Source organism: Anthonomus grandis, chromosome 22, assembly GCF_022605725.1.
Source record: "Anthonomus grandis grandis chromosome 22, icAntGran1.3, whole genome shotgun sequence".
NCBI classification, from domain to species: Eukaryota; Metazoa; Arthropoda; class Insecta; order Coleoptera; family Curculionidae; genus Anthonomus; species Anthonomus grandis.
The window spans coordinates 46427433-46445165 of record NC_065567.1 but is presented as its reverse complement, the minus strand read 5'-3'; the positions used below and the strand labels follow the sequence as shown (position 1 = coordinate 46445165).

General features: G+C 30.0%; 1 protein-coding gene across 1 annotated transcript in view; it reads right to left on the bottom strand.

Moving 5' to 3' along the window:
• The window catches only part of LOC126748606 (la-related protein 1B), a 129504-nt gene that overhangs the window by 38961 nt on the left and 72810 nt on the right, over nt 1-17733 (bottom strand). The window contains exon 5 of the mRNA XM_050457960.1: nt 15383-15591. Within this exon, the coding sequence (XP_050313917.1) occupies nt 15383-15591 (209 nt within the window). The remainder of the gene's footprint in view (nt 1-15382; nt 15592-17733) is intronic.

Here is a 17733-nt window from a genome sequence, read left to right as displayed (position 1 = left end):
CCAATAAGGGTTTTTGGTCGCCCAGTATCAACAATTCTGTCTGTTCACATGGCCGTTTAGAGTAAACGTTGCTTCGTCAGAAAATATTATCCGTTTTACAAAATTATTGTTATCATTACATAATGGCTGCATTTGCTCACAAAATTCATTTCGGCGATCAAAATCATCTTCCGATAGCTCTTGAAGTAAGGGTGGAATTTTGCTTTTTTAAATACTTTATACGCAGCAGATCGCGATAAATTAACATTAGAAGCCGTGCTTGTGATTGTGGCTTTGGGATTACCTTGGACCGTTAAGCTCATCTTCTTCAGTTATTAAACCCCGACGAGCTTTTTGAGCATACCGAACATGCCCGAATTCACGAAACTTTACTTCAACTCTGCTTACCATGCTTTGGCTAATCAGGTAATAGGTGACCGATTAGGTTGCATTGCGCAACAGCGTCCTCAATCAATCATGCACAAAATTTCGATTCTATCACGTTCGCTTAATTTTCTCATATTTCATGCAATAGCAGTAGGTAATAAAGTGTAGTTACTAATAAAACGCAGGATGACACTGCTTTCGCCTCTTAAAAACAATGAACACCACTTGGAAATGTAAAAATACAACACAACAACCACTAAAAATCCAAAATACCAACATTTAATTTAGATAGGTATTTCTTTAATTTTACATTTAATCATCATTTTTCGTTCAAAATTGATGTAACTATTCATTTGTACCATATCCTTTCTAAAAAAATGCGTTCTTTTTGATTCTGTATCAAAAAATTGTGGGTTCCATTAAATAAAAGTATTGATGATGTCATATCTTTTTTCAAGTCACTCTGTATATTAAATTTCCACGTAGAAAAAACCTAAAACCAATATTAAAATCGACTGATTTGCGCATTTTTTTCAGAAATAATCCAATTTCATTCTTATTGAATTTATCTGCTACTTTACGGATGCACTGTATATTTAACATCTCTTCAAAACAATTTAGTTAACGAGTCATCTGATTTCCGTCTTTGTTGTTCTGATTGTTATTTTATCTCGGATCTCCTGGGCACCGCTGGTTATTCTTTTGATAAGATCTTTCCGGGTATTCACCGGGGTTGCATAAATCAGTCTTTAATTTCATCCCATATGCTATAATCAAGGCAGGTTAAATTATGGCTGCGTACAGGCCAAAGTATTAAACCTGACCAACCAATCCAACGATTGGGAAAATGTTCATCCAGGAACTGCAAAACTGATAGCCGATAATGAACTGGACAGCCGTCATGTTGAAATATCATTTGTCCTCGAACGGCGAGAAGAATATCGTTAAGAAGCTCTTGTACGTCATGCCGTAAAAAGTTTTCACAAATATCCACGTTTAAATGGTCTGGTTTTAATAAGGTCCTATTACATCATGGTCAAGTCCCATCCAGACAATTACCGAAAACTTTTTATGAAAATTAGTTTCTCTTTTCAAACAGGGGTTTTCTTCGCTCCAATAATGGAGGTTATGAAAATTGGTAATGCCCTCATGACAAAATTTCCATTCGTCCTTTTACAAAATGTCGGTTAAGAAAGTTCTATTTGTCAGCATCAGAATTTATCATAACTCTGCAGAATTCTACCCTTGTTGTCGAGTCCCCTAGTTTTAATCCTTGAGCAGGCGTGATAAGGATGGCTTTTCATGTGAGAATCATAGCTTCCCATTGCTATTACAATATCCATAGATAGATATAATATTTGCGTATTCTGCGTTAGTAAACGTGACCACAGTCGAAAAACTAATGGAAGCAACGAAGAAAAATAAGTTTGAAAATTCTTGCTATTGACCATCTGCACAACAATTAAAAAAAAAACAATTGTCTTATAGCCAAAAATGATTAAAGTAAATATCGAACGCAATTCATTATTAAAAAACTTACACTTTGCATTTAAAATGTACCTATGGTCATGATAACTTATTATACACTGGCCAGCAACATTAAGGCACCACTACATTATTTCGAATTATTTTTGGAAATTTCTAAAAAAATGGAAATATTTATTTTTATTTTAAGCTGCCATATTACAGACATTCTAAATTTATACAGATGTTCATTTTACTCGAAGTATGTTAGTCTTATTTTTATTTTGTGAAAATTCCAGATAAAATTTGAATTAAAATACCTTTTTTTGCTTGTAAGGTTTATTGGTAAAACTTATCATTTGTACTGAAAATTTACAGTGTTTATTATGAAACGTCAATCAAGAAATTTGACGGCCGAATTGAAGATCGCTGCAAACACAGGTCCAGGAAGCAAATGAACTCAGAATTATTAATTAATTACGCCTAGCTGAATCTAATCTGAGGCCAAGAATCCTAGCGCGAGGACCAGCTTTGACCCCAGAGGATCGTAGAGCACGGTTAACTTTTGCTAGGGTCGACACATCGATTGGGCTAATGAAGACTGAGAAGAGTTCTTTGGTCAGATGAAACCAGAAATTGTCTTTACAACTCAGATAGACGTATAAGAGTTTATCGAAGAGCAAATGAAAGATATGCCCAATGTAACTTCCAGAAGACCAGATTATTTGGTGGAAGGTCAGTTATGTTTTGGGGAGGAATCCCTCTTAACTGCTCGTACTGACTTGGTGGGTATTAATAATGACAATTTAACAGCTGATAGGTATATAAGGGAGATCCTGCAAGAACATATGATACCATTTGGCCCTTACATTGGTGAGAATTTTTTGTTTCAGCAGGATAATGCTAGACCGCATGTTGCTCAGATTGTTCAAAATTATTTTAATGATGTTGGAATTGAAACAATGGATTGGCCAGCAAAAAGCCCTGATCTTAATCCAATTGAGAATGTTTAGGACATGATCTACCGCCGTTTTCAAGAACTTCCTAACCCTCCTAACACTTTATATAGACTTATTGGCGATATCGTCCAAATATGGATTAATTATTATTATTTTAATTTCCTTCTAAGTTTTCTTTTAAACCATTATGTTAAACCTAAAATGAAACTTCTCTGTTGTTTGAACAACTGTCGCATCGCTGAAAAAAAGTACATATTATGGTTCATTTTATCGATAATGAACGAGACATAGATAAAGTTGTCGAAGATTACTCCAACTGTGCGGGACAATTATGCATGAACCAATAATTTAGACGGATATTTAATTAAAAGCACTCAGCTGCGCAACAGTAGTTGTGTTGTTATGTTTTGTAAAAAAATTAGGCAGTTCGAAGGGCCCCACTAAAACATTACCAATTACTGCTATCCCAAAAAATCTGTGTTGATGGGCTTCTTTAAAAGGTGAGGATTTTCTTCAACACTTGAATAATTATGGGCGTAATGAATATTAAAAATTCCATCACTAAACAAAATCTTAGAAAAAAACTGATGGATGGATAGAGTTTTTCTTGATGTAAAATATTCCACACAGATGATTTTGACAAATAATTAACCGCAGTAAGGTTTCTTACACTAATATCAGGATTTTCTTCAACGGCCGCTAAAATAATTTCCTTACCATGATGATAATGGGTTCTTCCTTCATGGTTTATTGGAATTACTTGGCTCTCTCAGTCGCTGATGAAGTGCCGTAAACGTAGAGTGCAACGGATGTCTTCTGTTAATAAGTTCCTATCTGCCTTTTTATTGGACTGAGCAATCCCAAAAAGTTTTTATTTATTTATGGAAAAACAGTGCGCATTAAAAAAAAACTCAAGAATAAAAATTTGCTCCACACTAAACAGGAATTTAAAAAATAAAATTTATTTTAGAAAAATGCAGTGGCTGTCAATTTTTTTCTTGTACAGGGTATCCCATTACTTTTGCAAAGGTATAAAAGGAAAACTGGCTGTCATGTTTATCGTTTCGCTTTTCAGATCCAGTGACCTTATTTACATTTTGAAACCTACTTTTTAGATGCCACCACACAGGTATTCAAGTCGAAACAAGTACGAGTTCAATATTCACTCTCACACTAATTACGAAACGAAGTGAGCTTATCAGCTTCTAGTTTGCCAGGAACAAAGGAACCGTGCTCCATTAAATTTGACTTTAAACAAGCAAATATTTCCAAAACCGGTTCCCTTCTTTCTGGATATCTAACAAGCACAAACTTATAATGATAATAGAGATTTCCAAGGCCATAATAGCTCACTTTTCTTAAGAAATATAATTACAAATTTGTCCAGAATTTTCACTACTCTGTATAAAACATACCAGCATATCGTATTTTTCGTAATTTTCATACGCTGCCATTATTTGAAACAGTTGATAAATATCAATTTCATAAAAATACCAAAAGAACGAAAATAAACTGGTTCTGGAATGTAGTCCAAAACTCGATCAAAAAAACCGACAAAAACAAAACAAACTGACTATCTATTTATTTTTATTTCTTGTAATTTGCGTATGTATGAGAAAAAGTGCATACTAATATAATATTTTTGAAACGGTAAAAAGTCAAATTTTATAGGTTATAAATGTACAGGATGTTCCATTTAAAAAAACATAAGTTTGGTTTATAACTCAAAAATAGTAAATATGTAATAAATATTAACTACACCCCTATTATTTTTTTACCCATATTATTTTAGCTTTTCGATAAGTTGAAGGATTACGGAGATAAGAGGGGACTCCCAAAATGCAACATTTTGAAAAATGCCCTCTATCATAAAAACTAAAAACGCTATGAAAATTTTGTTAACGGTATCATTAGCTTAACAAAGAAGTAACCGACTGTCATGAAAACCGTATCTTGTTAACTTTAAAAATAATAGAGATATCCCGCAAAAGTACTGAAAATTATTTTAAAAAAATGACGGGGACATTTATTGACAGAAATTGCGTTTCTCTGACTTCATCCCCTCACCCCCCATGTCAATTTTTTTTATTGGGAGTTGAGTGATACCTTGAATTAAAGTAATTTTATTCTCTACATAGCCTTATTTTTATTATTATATTCTCTCAATTAGTTCTCAAGAAATATGAATAAACGTGGCTGACATTCTTCAAAAGTTTAAATCTTGCAATTTTGTTGCCGCCATAAATTTTATTTGTTTTTTAATTATTCAGGTGTTACCTCTAATCATGAAAAAAAATACATTCCGAAAATCCTAAAAGTTATTTTACCAAAAACGTCAAAGTATGCAATAAATACCTGTATATTTCGAAGCTTTTGTTGGTTTAGCTATTTTTATTTTGATATCGGTGTTTTTTTGAAGTGACCAATAACAACAATAGCACGAAATATTCGTTTAGTCTAGTCCTTGTGATATTGACAGTATTGATAATGATGGTTTATATGCTGCAAGAAAGAATTGAGTTGATGGGTCTTTATTATCAACAAAATAAGTCTGCTAGAGCACCAGCACGTGTTTTTAATGTTAATAACCCGGATAAAAGGGTAAATCATCCTTATCTAATGAGTTTGATGAGGAAGTGTCAAGTTCAGCATCCAGTGAGAAATGATAGAAATTGCATTGTTGGGTCATGTTGATTAACCTAACACATCTCGAAAAATTCAACAAAATATTCATAATATTCCAATAACACAAGTATCATGTCTACAAAATCAAACTGGTAGATGAGCTAAATAAAGATGATTTTGATCGCCGTGTATAATTTTGTGAGTACTTTAATGGTTAAATCGTGAAACGAATTTGCTGTACAATGTCTGTTTCTCGGACGAATGCTCCTTTTATTTACATGGTGAAGTCAATAGACACAACTATCGATACTGAAGCGACACTCATCCAATATTGGAATAATTTCTGACGAAAAATGTTGAAATGATTGACGAGAATAATTTTTTTCTGGCTGGTTATATTCTAAAAAAAATATTTTTTTTAATTATGTCACAATCATTTATATTCAAGTAAAGTACTGGAACAGCACTTATTTATTCAGTTTAAGGAAAATAACAATACAGCAAGATACAATCCTTACAAGTCAATTATCACTTTTAGTGGATATTGCTCATGGTAAATTATATAACTATTTGTATAAATATGGACATTATACAGATTTAGAAATTAATTTTTGGTTTCTTCATCAGGATAAATTTAATGACTTCAGTTTTTGTGACACACATGACATTGTTAAATACCCTTGTTAAAAGTATTACTAAATTAACAATCTATAAATACTTGAAGGATAAAAATTAGAAATTTTTAAACAGTGATAGTCAAAAAGAACAAAAAAATCTGTCAATAAATGACTTCAACAAAGAAACAAAAAATCTGAAAACTAAATTGTATTTTGAAGTAGTCGTATTTCTGTGATAATTAATGGCTTACTCAATTATCTGTGATATATGATTTCTAAAATACTGTATTTAATAAGGCCTTATAGTACAATATCTATTTTAAAACCTTGTTTGTCCTTAGAACATTGAAAGGCTAGAATTAGTAAACCACAACTTTGTTTGAGTCCAACATGTGCACAAGGGCAAGGAGGGTGTTTTGTTTACAAACATATTTGCCGATTCTCTGTTGTCAAGTCGCCGCAAATTTCCAACGGAGGAAATTTTTAGCTATATTTTAACAACCATTATAACGTTAATTTAACTTATTTGTCTTGTATTTTATAGGAAAATTTAAAATAAAAAGTATAAATACTACACTTAACCTATTTTAAGAATAAATATAGTATCCTTAAGCAAAAAAAAACAAAATTATTACTATTCTTATCCCTAAAACTGCTTCTAAAAAATTTGAAGCGACAACACCGGAGCCTAAGCGCTTGAGCCATACGCGTAGTGTCATCTGTCAAAAGGTTTGTTGTTTATATTCGGGATTCGTGTATTTTCTTTCTTTTTTGGTTTAAAAAGGAAAAAGGCCACATTTTAGTGTTTTTTTTTTAATTGCTAGGATGGCAAAAACTTGTGTCGTTTGTGCCGCATCATGATAAAAAGGTGATTCAAGCCGATCTTTTCACAAGTAAGTACCGATACTTTCATAACGTCACATCATGGGGTTACCATCATCATAAACGTAGAATAGGGGATCTGATAAGAAACCTAATGAAAACTTGAATGGGAAAGTCTGCGTAAAATACCAAAATATTTATATTTTTAAATCTAAATATTTTTAACATATTCATCTATTAATGGGCTATAAAACTAGAATTTTGTCCCTTGTTTTATTACAGAATTTTATGTTTTTTTTTTGTTGTTTTGGCAGAAAGAAGGCATAATACCTATGTACCTATCTATATATAGTTATGTTTTTTTAATATAGACATTAGGTAGATAGATGAAATCACTAATTTTTTATTGCCTTTAAAGAATTTTGAAATTTATTTAGATATTGATATCTATGTATAAAGTTAATTTTGTCTTTCCCTAAAATTTGGTCGATAATTTTTTTTTTGTTTTACCATATTACTTTTTTTTTGCAACTTATAATAATATATATATAGTAATTGGCACCACATATTAATTTATTACTGTATTTTTTTTGCCTTTTGATTAAATATCATATTATTATAGATTGCCTAATATATGCCCAAAAGGAACAATGGATTTCATTAATGGAAATCAACACAATTAAAAAGAACATATTTGTTCGTTCAGATCACATCCTTAGAAGTGATTTCTTATATAAGGAAGATAATATTATCAGTAGCCAGACTTTATTAAAAAAATCAGCTCTACCTTAAAGGTAATTTTTTTTTAAATATATTTTTCTAGTATAGATATTATAGTATATAATTATTAATAAAGGTTTGAATGCTTTTATTTACAATATGTAAGCTAAAACCTTTAAAAATCTTTTTCTAAACCTTTTAAAACTTGTGCTTGGGCTGTGTTGTAAAACATACAGCTTTGTCACAAAAAGTATATAGTGTTACTCATATAAGCTTTATTTATACCTAATACTTAATAAAAATAAGGTATGTGTGTAAAACTATTTTTTTACTAGGATTTCTGATGCACTGGTTAAAAACACAGCAGCCGATAATTCAGTTAATTTACCAAGTGATTTACCCTTCAAAGCTGCAGGGGTAGCTTTCCTGAAGAGTGCAAAAACTTCTTTAGCTTCCAAAATAGTATATAGTACAAACAGTGAAGCTAATATAGACAAGTATGGATAATTAAAATAGATTAATATTTTTATAATTTTTTAATTACCAAATTTTGTATAATTACAGATCTGATCATTCATCATCAACAATAACTGCATCTGAGATCAATAGTTCTACAGTAACCGTAGGGTCTAGATCAACAATTACTATTTCTCATCCAAGCCGTTTTTGTTTAACTGCTACACGTTCAGAAAAAGGTAAAAATACACTCAAAATAGACTACTAGATTTATGCCATGTATCATCCTATTCTATATATCTTATTTAAAAGTGATATAGTATTTTATTGTGTTATATTTGTTTAATTAAATACAATTAATCATTAAAGTGTATGATATTATAAAGATTCTGTATAATAACACACATTTGATTGATCAATTGGAATATCATAATACACTTTTTTTAATTTTTTCTTTTTAATTTTTAATTGTGGTAATACTATATTTTTATGTATATTATTCTAGGGTAAAATCAAAATGATATCCTGAGGACCTAAGCACTGATGATTCCACTGTCTCAAAAGCTAAATCACTTGTCACCTTGTCAAATTATGGAAAAAAAAACAGAACAAAAAATTAAAATTCGAAGATTTCAACAAACAAATTTGCGCCAAAGAAATTAAATTAGATGTCTCAAGTCATTATTAAAATACTTAAGAAATAATAACATGATTTTCGAAAAAGCCCAACATACTACATATTTTATTTGACTTGTAAAAGTACTTGTTTGTATATTACTACTAATAAACTATCTAATCTAATCTATTGTAAATAGTCTTTATTCTTAGGTAAGGTTTGTTTTATAGTATAAATTAATATGATATAATAATTGGTATTAGGTATTATATGGGTCACTGTTAAATGTCTCAAAACCATTGTACAGGCTAAATACTCATAATAAAAATCTTATTATAACCTAAAAAAAAACTCCTTCACAATTTGAACATCCTTGTAGTTTTAACTCTTTTCATGAAGCAATACTGTCCCTTTGAAAAAGTCAGCACCACAGAAGTATATATTATGTGATATAAAGCAAGTGATGTAAAACTGAGTTTTGTCCAATATAACAATAACAATAAAATTTTGCAAAATGTTAAAAATTTGTGTCTTAAAACATGATTTATTAAGAAATCTATAATATTATATTATTAAAATATTTAATTTCCATAAAAATGCTTTGACAAAAATGCTGCCTTTTATTAGGACCTTCCTCTAATGAAGTCCGTTAAAAAACAGATAAATAGGTCATAAATGGTAATATTACTTATACTCAAACTATAATAATTAATAAAAATTTATCATGTAAATATTTGTTGACGACGACACTGTCACAGTGTATTTTTACCTTTTCCATGCAGAGTCAGGGAATGTGTAGCAGTTAAACAAAAAAGGATTGGATGGGAAATAGTAATTGTTGACCTAGACCCCACAGTAACTATTAATCTCAGATGCAGTTATTGTTGATGATGAATGATCAAATCTGTAATTATACAAAATTTGGTGTATCAAGAATACTAATTTATTTTAATTATCCATACTTGTCTATATTAGCTTCACTGTTTCACCTATATACCATTTTGGAAGCTAAAGAAGTTTTTGCACTCTTCAGGAAAACTACCCTTGCAGCTTTGAAGGGTAAATCACTTGGTAAATTAACTGAATTATCGGCTGCTGTGTTTTTAACCAGTGCATTAGAAATCCTAGTAAAAAAATAGTTTTACACAAATACCTAATTTAATAAGTATCAGGTATAAATAAAGCTTATATGAGTAACACTAATACTTTTTGTGACGATTTTTTTATACTAGAAAAATGTTGATTTCAATTAATGAAATCCATTGTTCCCTTTGGGCATATATTAGGCAATTTATAATAAGTATTTGACATTTAATCAAAAAGCAATAAATATATATAATAATATAATAATATATAATAATATATTATTTTATTATATTATATATATATATATATTTATATATATATATATATATATATATATATATATATATATATATTATTATAAGTTGCAATATGGTAAAACAAAAAAAATTATCGTCCAAATTTTAGGGAAAGACAAAATTAACTATACATAGATATCAATATCTAAATAAATTTCAAAATTCTTCAAAGGCAATAAAAAATTAGTAATTTCATCTATCTACCTAATGTCTATATTAAAAAACATAACTATATATAGATAGGTATATGGGTATTATGCCATCTTTCTGCCAAAACAACAAAAAAAAACATAAAATCCTGCAATAAAACCAGGGACAAAATTCTAGTTTTATATTTTTTATAGTCTATTGATAGATGAATATGTTCAAAAATATATTTAGATTTAAAAATATAAATATTTTGGTATTTTACACACACTTTCACATTCAAGTTTTTATTAGGTTTATATCTATAAGATCCCCTATTCTACGTTTATGATGATGGTTACCCCATGACGTGATGTTATGAAAGTATCGGTACTTACTTGTGAAAAGATCGGCTTGAATCACCTTTTTATCATGATGCGGCACAAACGACACAAGTTTTTGCCATCCTAGCAATTTAAAAAAACACTAAAATGTGGCCTTTTTCCTTTTGAAACCAAAAAATTAAAGAAAATACACGAATCCCGAACATAAACAAAAAGCCGTTTGACAGATAACACTATGCGTGTGGCTCAGGCGCTAAAGTTCCGGCGTTGTCGCTTCAAATTTTTTAGAAACGGTTTTAGGGATAAGAATGTTAATAATTTTGTTTTTTTTTTGCTTAAGGATATTATATTTATTCTTAAAATAGGTTAATTGTAGTATTTATGTTTTTTAATTTAAATTTTCCTATAAAATACAACACAAGTAAGTTAAATTAACGTTATTATGGTTGTTAAAATATAGCAAAAAATTTCCTCCGTTGGAAATTCGCGTTGACTTGACAACAGAGAATCGACAAATATGTTTGTAAACAACACACCCCTCTTGCCCCTGTGCACATGTTAGACTCAAACAAAGTTGTTGTTTACTAATTCTAGCCTTTCAATGTTCTAAGGAGTGCTTGTATCGGTCACATCAACAATGCAATCGAGCGGCATTGCGATGCCATTACCGTTGTCTCTAATATACTTTATTTACATTTATTTAACGTTATATTTATATTGACTTCGATATAGAGTATCTTATCATATTTTATTTAAAAAATGCTTGATATTTTATTAAAGGGGAGCAATAGCATTGTTTTGTGCCTTCGGAAACAACTGAAAATTTTTTATGATATTATAAAGTGATTTTTGCCATTTATCTATAAGCATTTGGCATCATTGCATCAGAGATGTTGCAAGCAAACAAACCTGCCCATAGTTCCACGGCATGCTACTTCTAGTCTTTCAATGTTCTAAGATTTTGTCATTATTTTTCATATGAATAATTTAGTGAATTTATTTATGAGGTTTGCACTGCCTGTTTTAAATTTTGTTTCATACCAGTTCCTGTGTTACTGAGATGAGGCAGAGGTATAAAGACCAAGAAAGCTGAGCACCCAGAATGGATCAGAATGAAGGTTTTTGTAATATCTTGTTTTTTTTAAGCGTTTATTTTGTTTATATACACATTGTTCTTTCAGTTAATTTTTTATTTAATATTATAGTTCTGTTCAAGTTCTGTTGGTAGTATTATGAGAGACCAACAAATATATACTATGTAAGTGATATATGTTATACTATAATAAGTTGTTAGTGATTTGATAGATATATTGTTTTTTTTTCTGTTATAGAATTTATTATTTGTTGAAATCAGTTTAACTTTTCTTTATAGGAAACAGAAACAGGTACATTTTAATTAAATATAATGTCCTTAGATGTACGATATTAAAATAGCAGAAAAATTTTCACAACCTTTTCTAATCTGTTTGGGTTGGGGTAGTTCACTGGTAACAAATTACTTTTAAAATTTTTTAGATTAATTCTAATTTATATAATGTCTGTTATAATTAATTATGTTGTAGCGTTTTATTTTTCTACTCTTATTTTCACTAACGCTCCATTGATATTTCATTAATTTCAATAATTATATTAATAATTTCAGTCAACTTCTTTTATCGATATTTCTTTAAATTCACACTGTCAATGACACATTACTACTGTAACGCATTACTCTCCTGGTTTTATTATTCATGCTTTCTGTTGACGGTCCGTCACTCTTCTGGTTGGTCTTGATTGATGTTTTCTCTGATTGGCTGATATTGACAGCTCAGGCGAGAGGTGGGGTCGTAACTTATTTAGTCGGTACTGCATCCATTTTTCGAGGACTTGTTCCCGTGTCGCAGGTAGAAGCGCACGTAAAAGGCCAGTTTTTTATTTTCGAAATTTGTGAAGCAGGGAGTGGCCAATATGGCTTATAATTTATAGTCCTGAATCTTGTTCCTTTAGGGAACTGTTTATTTCATAATTCTGGTGCAGGATGCCCAAGATTTTAATGGATAGATAATGAAACTTAGCAAGGATTTTGATCTCCCCGGGAAATTGCTGAAAGCGGTGGAGCTGGAGTCAGAGCTAGAGCTAGTATTAGAGATCCCCCGTCCAGATAGCTAAGCTACAAATGGCATACATTCACAGCCTCGATTTTGAAGGCTAGCCGTTCATTTCTTGAAGGAATATACAGGCCAGTTTATTCCATTTATTTAATTATTATTAACCATAGATTTGTCTCACTTATTTAAATTTTTATTAATATACTTTTAATTTCAATTTATTGCTACAAATATTTAATCAATATCATAATTTAATATGTCAATTTCCTATCTATAATTTTAGTTATTTTTTGTTCAGTATTTTTCAGTACCTTTTTTGGTAGTTAACTAGATATAACTCGGTTAAGGCTGATATGCCTTAGGTAAAAAGGTTCATGAACTTTCCCCTGCGTAATACAAATATGTACTAAAAACTTTAATAATTGCAATTTATTTTTCAAGTGCTGAAATCTACCTAGTAGCTTAATCATAATTTAAATGTTACTTTTGACAAACTTATTTTATTTAATCATATCAACATTATTCATATTTTAATTCATAATAAATTATTAACATTTAACAGATTAGAAAATGAGGTGTATACATATCTTTGATGTAAATATAATTTGGTTGTATTGTTAAGATATTTTTTTTGCCTCTTTAAATCTACTTTATCCAGGGTCCTTTAATTGTTAATTGAAACCTATATACCAAATCTTTTTTCTTAGTTTTCTTTCATCTACAAAAAAAAAACTAAGTGGCGCCCTCTTATTTAATAGTTATAATCAAGATTATATTTTTTAATAGCCAGTCATAAGTGAACCTTCGAACAATCCCAAGCCTCCAATAATTCTGAGCTACCGTCTGCAAACTCTTGGCAAAATAGTAACACTGTAAAGTTAACGCCACAATGTATATAAATTTAAGCAATTATTTTTCAGAAAAATGAAACAATAAATATATTAAAGAAAAATATTGTTTTATTTCCATTTTGTAATTGGTAATATGTATTGCATTTTTATTAACTGATGTTATAGTTGTTGCAGTACATTAAGTCACTTAGATATGTAAAATAAAGTTCAAGACAGTTTTACCACTAACCAAAACTCTTTATCTTTACTCTCGACATGTGCTTCGTTAACGATGTTAGCATCTTCGGGAGAAGTTTAAAACTAAACTAAAACTACTTATAAATCTCCTAATATACTAATTTTGTAACTAATAGAGCGGAAAAGCAATGAAACATGACCAAACAAATCTTAAACACTAACCAAACTATATAATTACTATAAGGGATTGGACCTTTAAGAATGTTGATTTGATTTTTGAATATTGCTAAACTTTCGTATGCATCTAATTTTCTATTGTTATTAACTGGTTTAAGTAATTTTAAGTTGTCTATCCCTACAAAGTGACCAGTATTTAAAATATGTTCAGCAAACTTGACTTTTCAACCCTTCCATATTTCACATGAGCTACATATTCTTTAAACCTGACAATAATTTTATTGATATTCTGGTTTGTCCTATGTATGTACTTTTTATCCAAATCGTTGCAATTAATCTCATAGATCCCAGACTTTTCATTGGTCTTTTGGGTTTCGTAATTGATTTCGTAACTTGGCCGAACTTTGATAGACCATTCTTAGACCCTTAGTCTTTGAAAACCACATCAAAGCCTTTCGTCAAGATAGGATCATATGGTATTGCAACAAAAGTTTTCTTATTTTTACCTTTTTGAAATGTGATGTGTTTTTAAGAGTTCAAGAGTTTTATTTTATCCTAGTCAATATCTGACGCTTAGGACTCAAAAAGGTCCTAATTTCCATCAGAAATGTTTTTGATTAGAGCTCTGCTTTAGATGTTGCGATTAAAAAATAAAATTATGAGATTTGTTATTAAATGAAATTGGAATTCCCGCCTTTATTTGGTCACGCCTTTCTACTATTTTGATTGGTCCAATTAGGTACGTCAAACTGTCAAGTTAGTTACAACAGTTTCCGTTGCCAAGCGAGAGGACGCGATCAGATTTGTCAGAAGAATCAGCTTGTATGCAACCACAACTTCTCTATATATTTGTGTTTTGTGATGTCTCGAACCCCAGAGCATACCCCATACTGGAAGGCACCCTGCGCATGCACACGAGACGTTTATGAGTAGTTGTAAGTGGAAAGGGGAAAAGACCGCTCGGAGCGTACGTTAAAAGGCGGTGGGAAATAATGGAGTTTTTTATTTCAAAGTAATAAAAATTCCGATTGCACAACGTTAAATATCTGCTCAAAATCTCTAAGAATCAATTTAAAATGAAAAATTCGATTTTTTGACGCATAGGTGGATTACTTCGTGCGGCGTCACATATTTATTCAAATTTATTTATTTATTTATTCAAAAGAACAAAACAAAATTGTTGTTGTACATTTTTAAATTATTTAGCGGTTTACTTCAAAATTAAGAAAATGCTTTTTTTGTTTCTTCGTTGTGTCCAAAAAATTACAAATGGGGTATATCATTATCTATCGTAATTAGTAAAAATATAATGTGTATCCCATTTAAAACTAGAAAATTGGGTCAATTTCTAGTTAAATCGAAGTTACAAAAAGGGAATGGTAAAATGACAATGGTTCGCAAAACCGTATTGATAAAATAAAAGAAAATCATGATTTCCAAACAGTGATCATGTACATAACTTGGGGCGGTAAGGTCATTTTATAGCGGCAGTTGAGTGACGTCGGGATATTTATCTAGTCAAAGGTTAATTTGTTTCAAAAGGAATAGTACTCCGTCAATTTCCGTTTTAAAAGAGTCTTTTAATAAATTTACCTGTGGAAGATTGCCACTTTCTATAAAATCTCCAGCTTCATTCGGACCATGATTGCTTCGATTAAATTTGACAATGCGGCCTCCCCGTGGACGCCATCGACCTCTTGAGGTAGATAAGGTCGGTCTAAGTGGATGTCTATTATTGGAATGCTGATTTAGATTTTCAGCTCTCCATTCTCGATCGCCTTCACTCACAGTTGACCGAGCATCTAAAGGAAAAAAAATGGTATAGTGATTCTTTCAAATATAGACTTCAAAATAAGGTCAAAACATTAAAAAAACTATGAGAATAACGTAAATAAATTTTCATAAGAATATCATTGTCAAAGACTAAGGTTCCTATCGCATTTAATAAGTTCAGGCCCTTCACCATTTAATTCCTGCTTCCGGTCGCTTTCCTCAGTTCATTTCCTAGTGTTGAGGAAGCAAAGGAAGAAGCAAGGAAAGTAGAAGCTACAGGGGAAAATGAAAGATGAATTGAAATTGTATGGCAAAAAAATCGGGAGACTGCAATGTGGACTATCATAAAAACAATATTTTGAGAAAACATTAATTCCAAATTTAAAGAAAACCGGTTCGATTGTTATGGATAATGCATCATATATGCATATCCATTCAAGGCTTTCTGAAAAAATTCCAAACACATCTTCATATAAATTGGAAATTGAGACATTTTTTATTAACGATCTCTATTTTCACGAATCTTATACAAAGAAACAATTATTGGAAGTTGTAAATACCAAATCATGGGAAAAGCAGTATGTAGGAGATAACAGAGCTAAAAAGTATTCAATCCTTGTATATTCAAGTTGATTTGGGGACAACTAAAAAGGAGAATTCTCAGGAAAAATAAGTATCTAAGATTTGATAAAAAAATTATAAATTTAATTAAGGAGGAGTTGTGCATTTAGGAGATGAAGGGTGCAAAAGTCTGAGGCAAAAATTATAAGATATGAAGAGGAATATCGGAATTTGCATCAGATAATAATTTTTGATAATGATAAATCTGATTCAGAAATTGAAGATCTGTGGCTAAGCTAGTTATAGTTCCATATGGTAAGAAACCCCTATTTTTATTAATTAAACAAGTTTAAAATTTTGTTTTTTACAGCTTACTGCCTCTGTTGTCCTTAGCGACACAATAAAAACTGCTTCTTCCTCCATTCTCTGGGAAAAAGTCCCATTTTTTGTCATAGTAAGAAAAACACTGTTTTTATTAAGAAAACAAGTTTAAAATTTTGTTTTTTACATTTTTTTCCATGATTTGCCTTACAGAGACACTATAAAACCAGTTTAATAATTTTTTTTAACAGTTACTACCATACTTGTTCCGTTCCAGAGAGGCAAGACTACTTTTTTCATAATTCACTGGAAGAAAAAAGGTTATTTTACATATGTAATTATTAAAAAAAAAAAATATTGTACATTTATTATTATTAATTAAATTTAAAAATTATTTCTGCTGTTCGTGTACACTTTTTGAATCTGTTTTAATATCTATATGCTTCAGTGCAAGATTAAGTTGGAATCCATAGTGGCAACAGAGAAACTGTTTCCTTCCCTAATGGAAGAAACTGCTAAAGAAAAAAGGCAAAAAAACAGAGTTTAGAAAATTGTATTTAGTAGAACTCTTTGGGACAGATTCAAATGAGTGGTTAAATTTATAAAAGTATTTAATATCCTCACTGTAATTTTAGGAGTATACTTAAGATGTATTATACTCAACCAGTATACTGAAAATGTAGTGTTTTATATAAGATTAAGCATGTATATTTTAATATAAGCATGTATTTTTGTTAATTTTCATCTAATTTCTCCTATTATGCATAATAACTAAATATGAGTCAAACAAATTAATATATATTACATTCAGAATGCAAAATGTGTTTTTTTTATAAGTAAAAGTTGCGTCTTTTACACGCAAAAGATATAGACAGCTAGATGGTTTTTAATGTAAAAGTTTATTTTAAAAAATATACTTCCACTTTTCTGAGTACATAGTTACTTTTTATCAAAAGATGTTGGTACTAAATAAAAGTTATTATAATAATATATTATAATATGTATAAATTAAAAAAAACCAATAATAAAGGACATTGAATGTGGTCGCCAAAATCCCCGTTAATAATAAACACCTCGAATAAAAATAAATCTTCATACGCAAAAAAAGGTCAAAAAGTAAATGTTTAATGCCTTAATCTACAGAATAAATGGGCCTAAGTAATGCGTACCACCTATTCTCTCATCACTTATTATAAACTTGGACTGATGCCACTAAAAACTAAACTTATTAAATTCAAATTTTTGGTTAAACTGATTTTACGTACTTAAATCTTATTTTTAAATTAAAT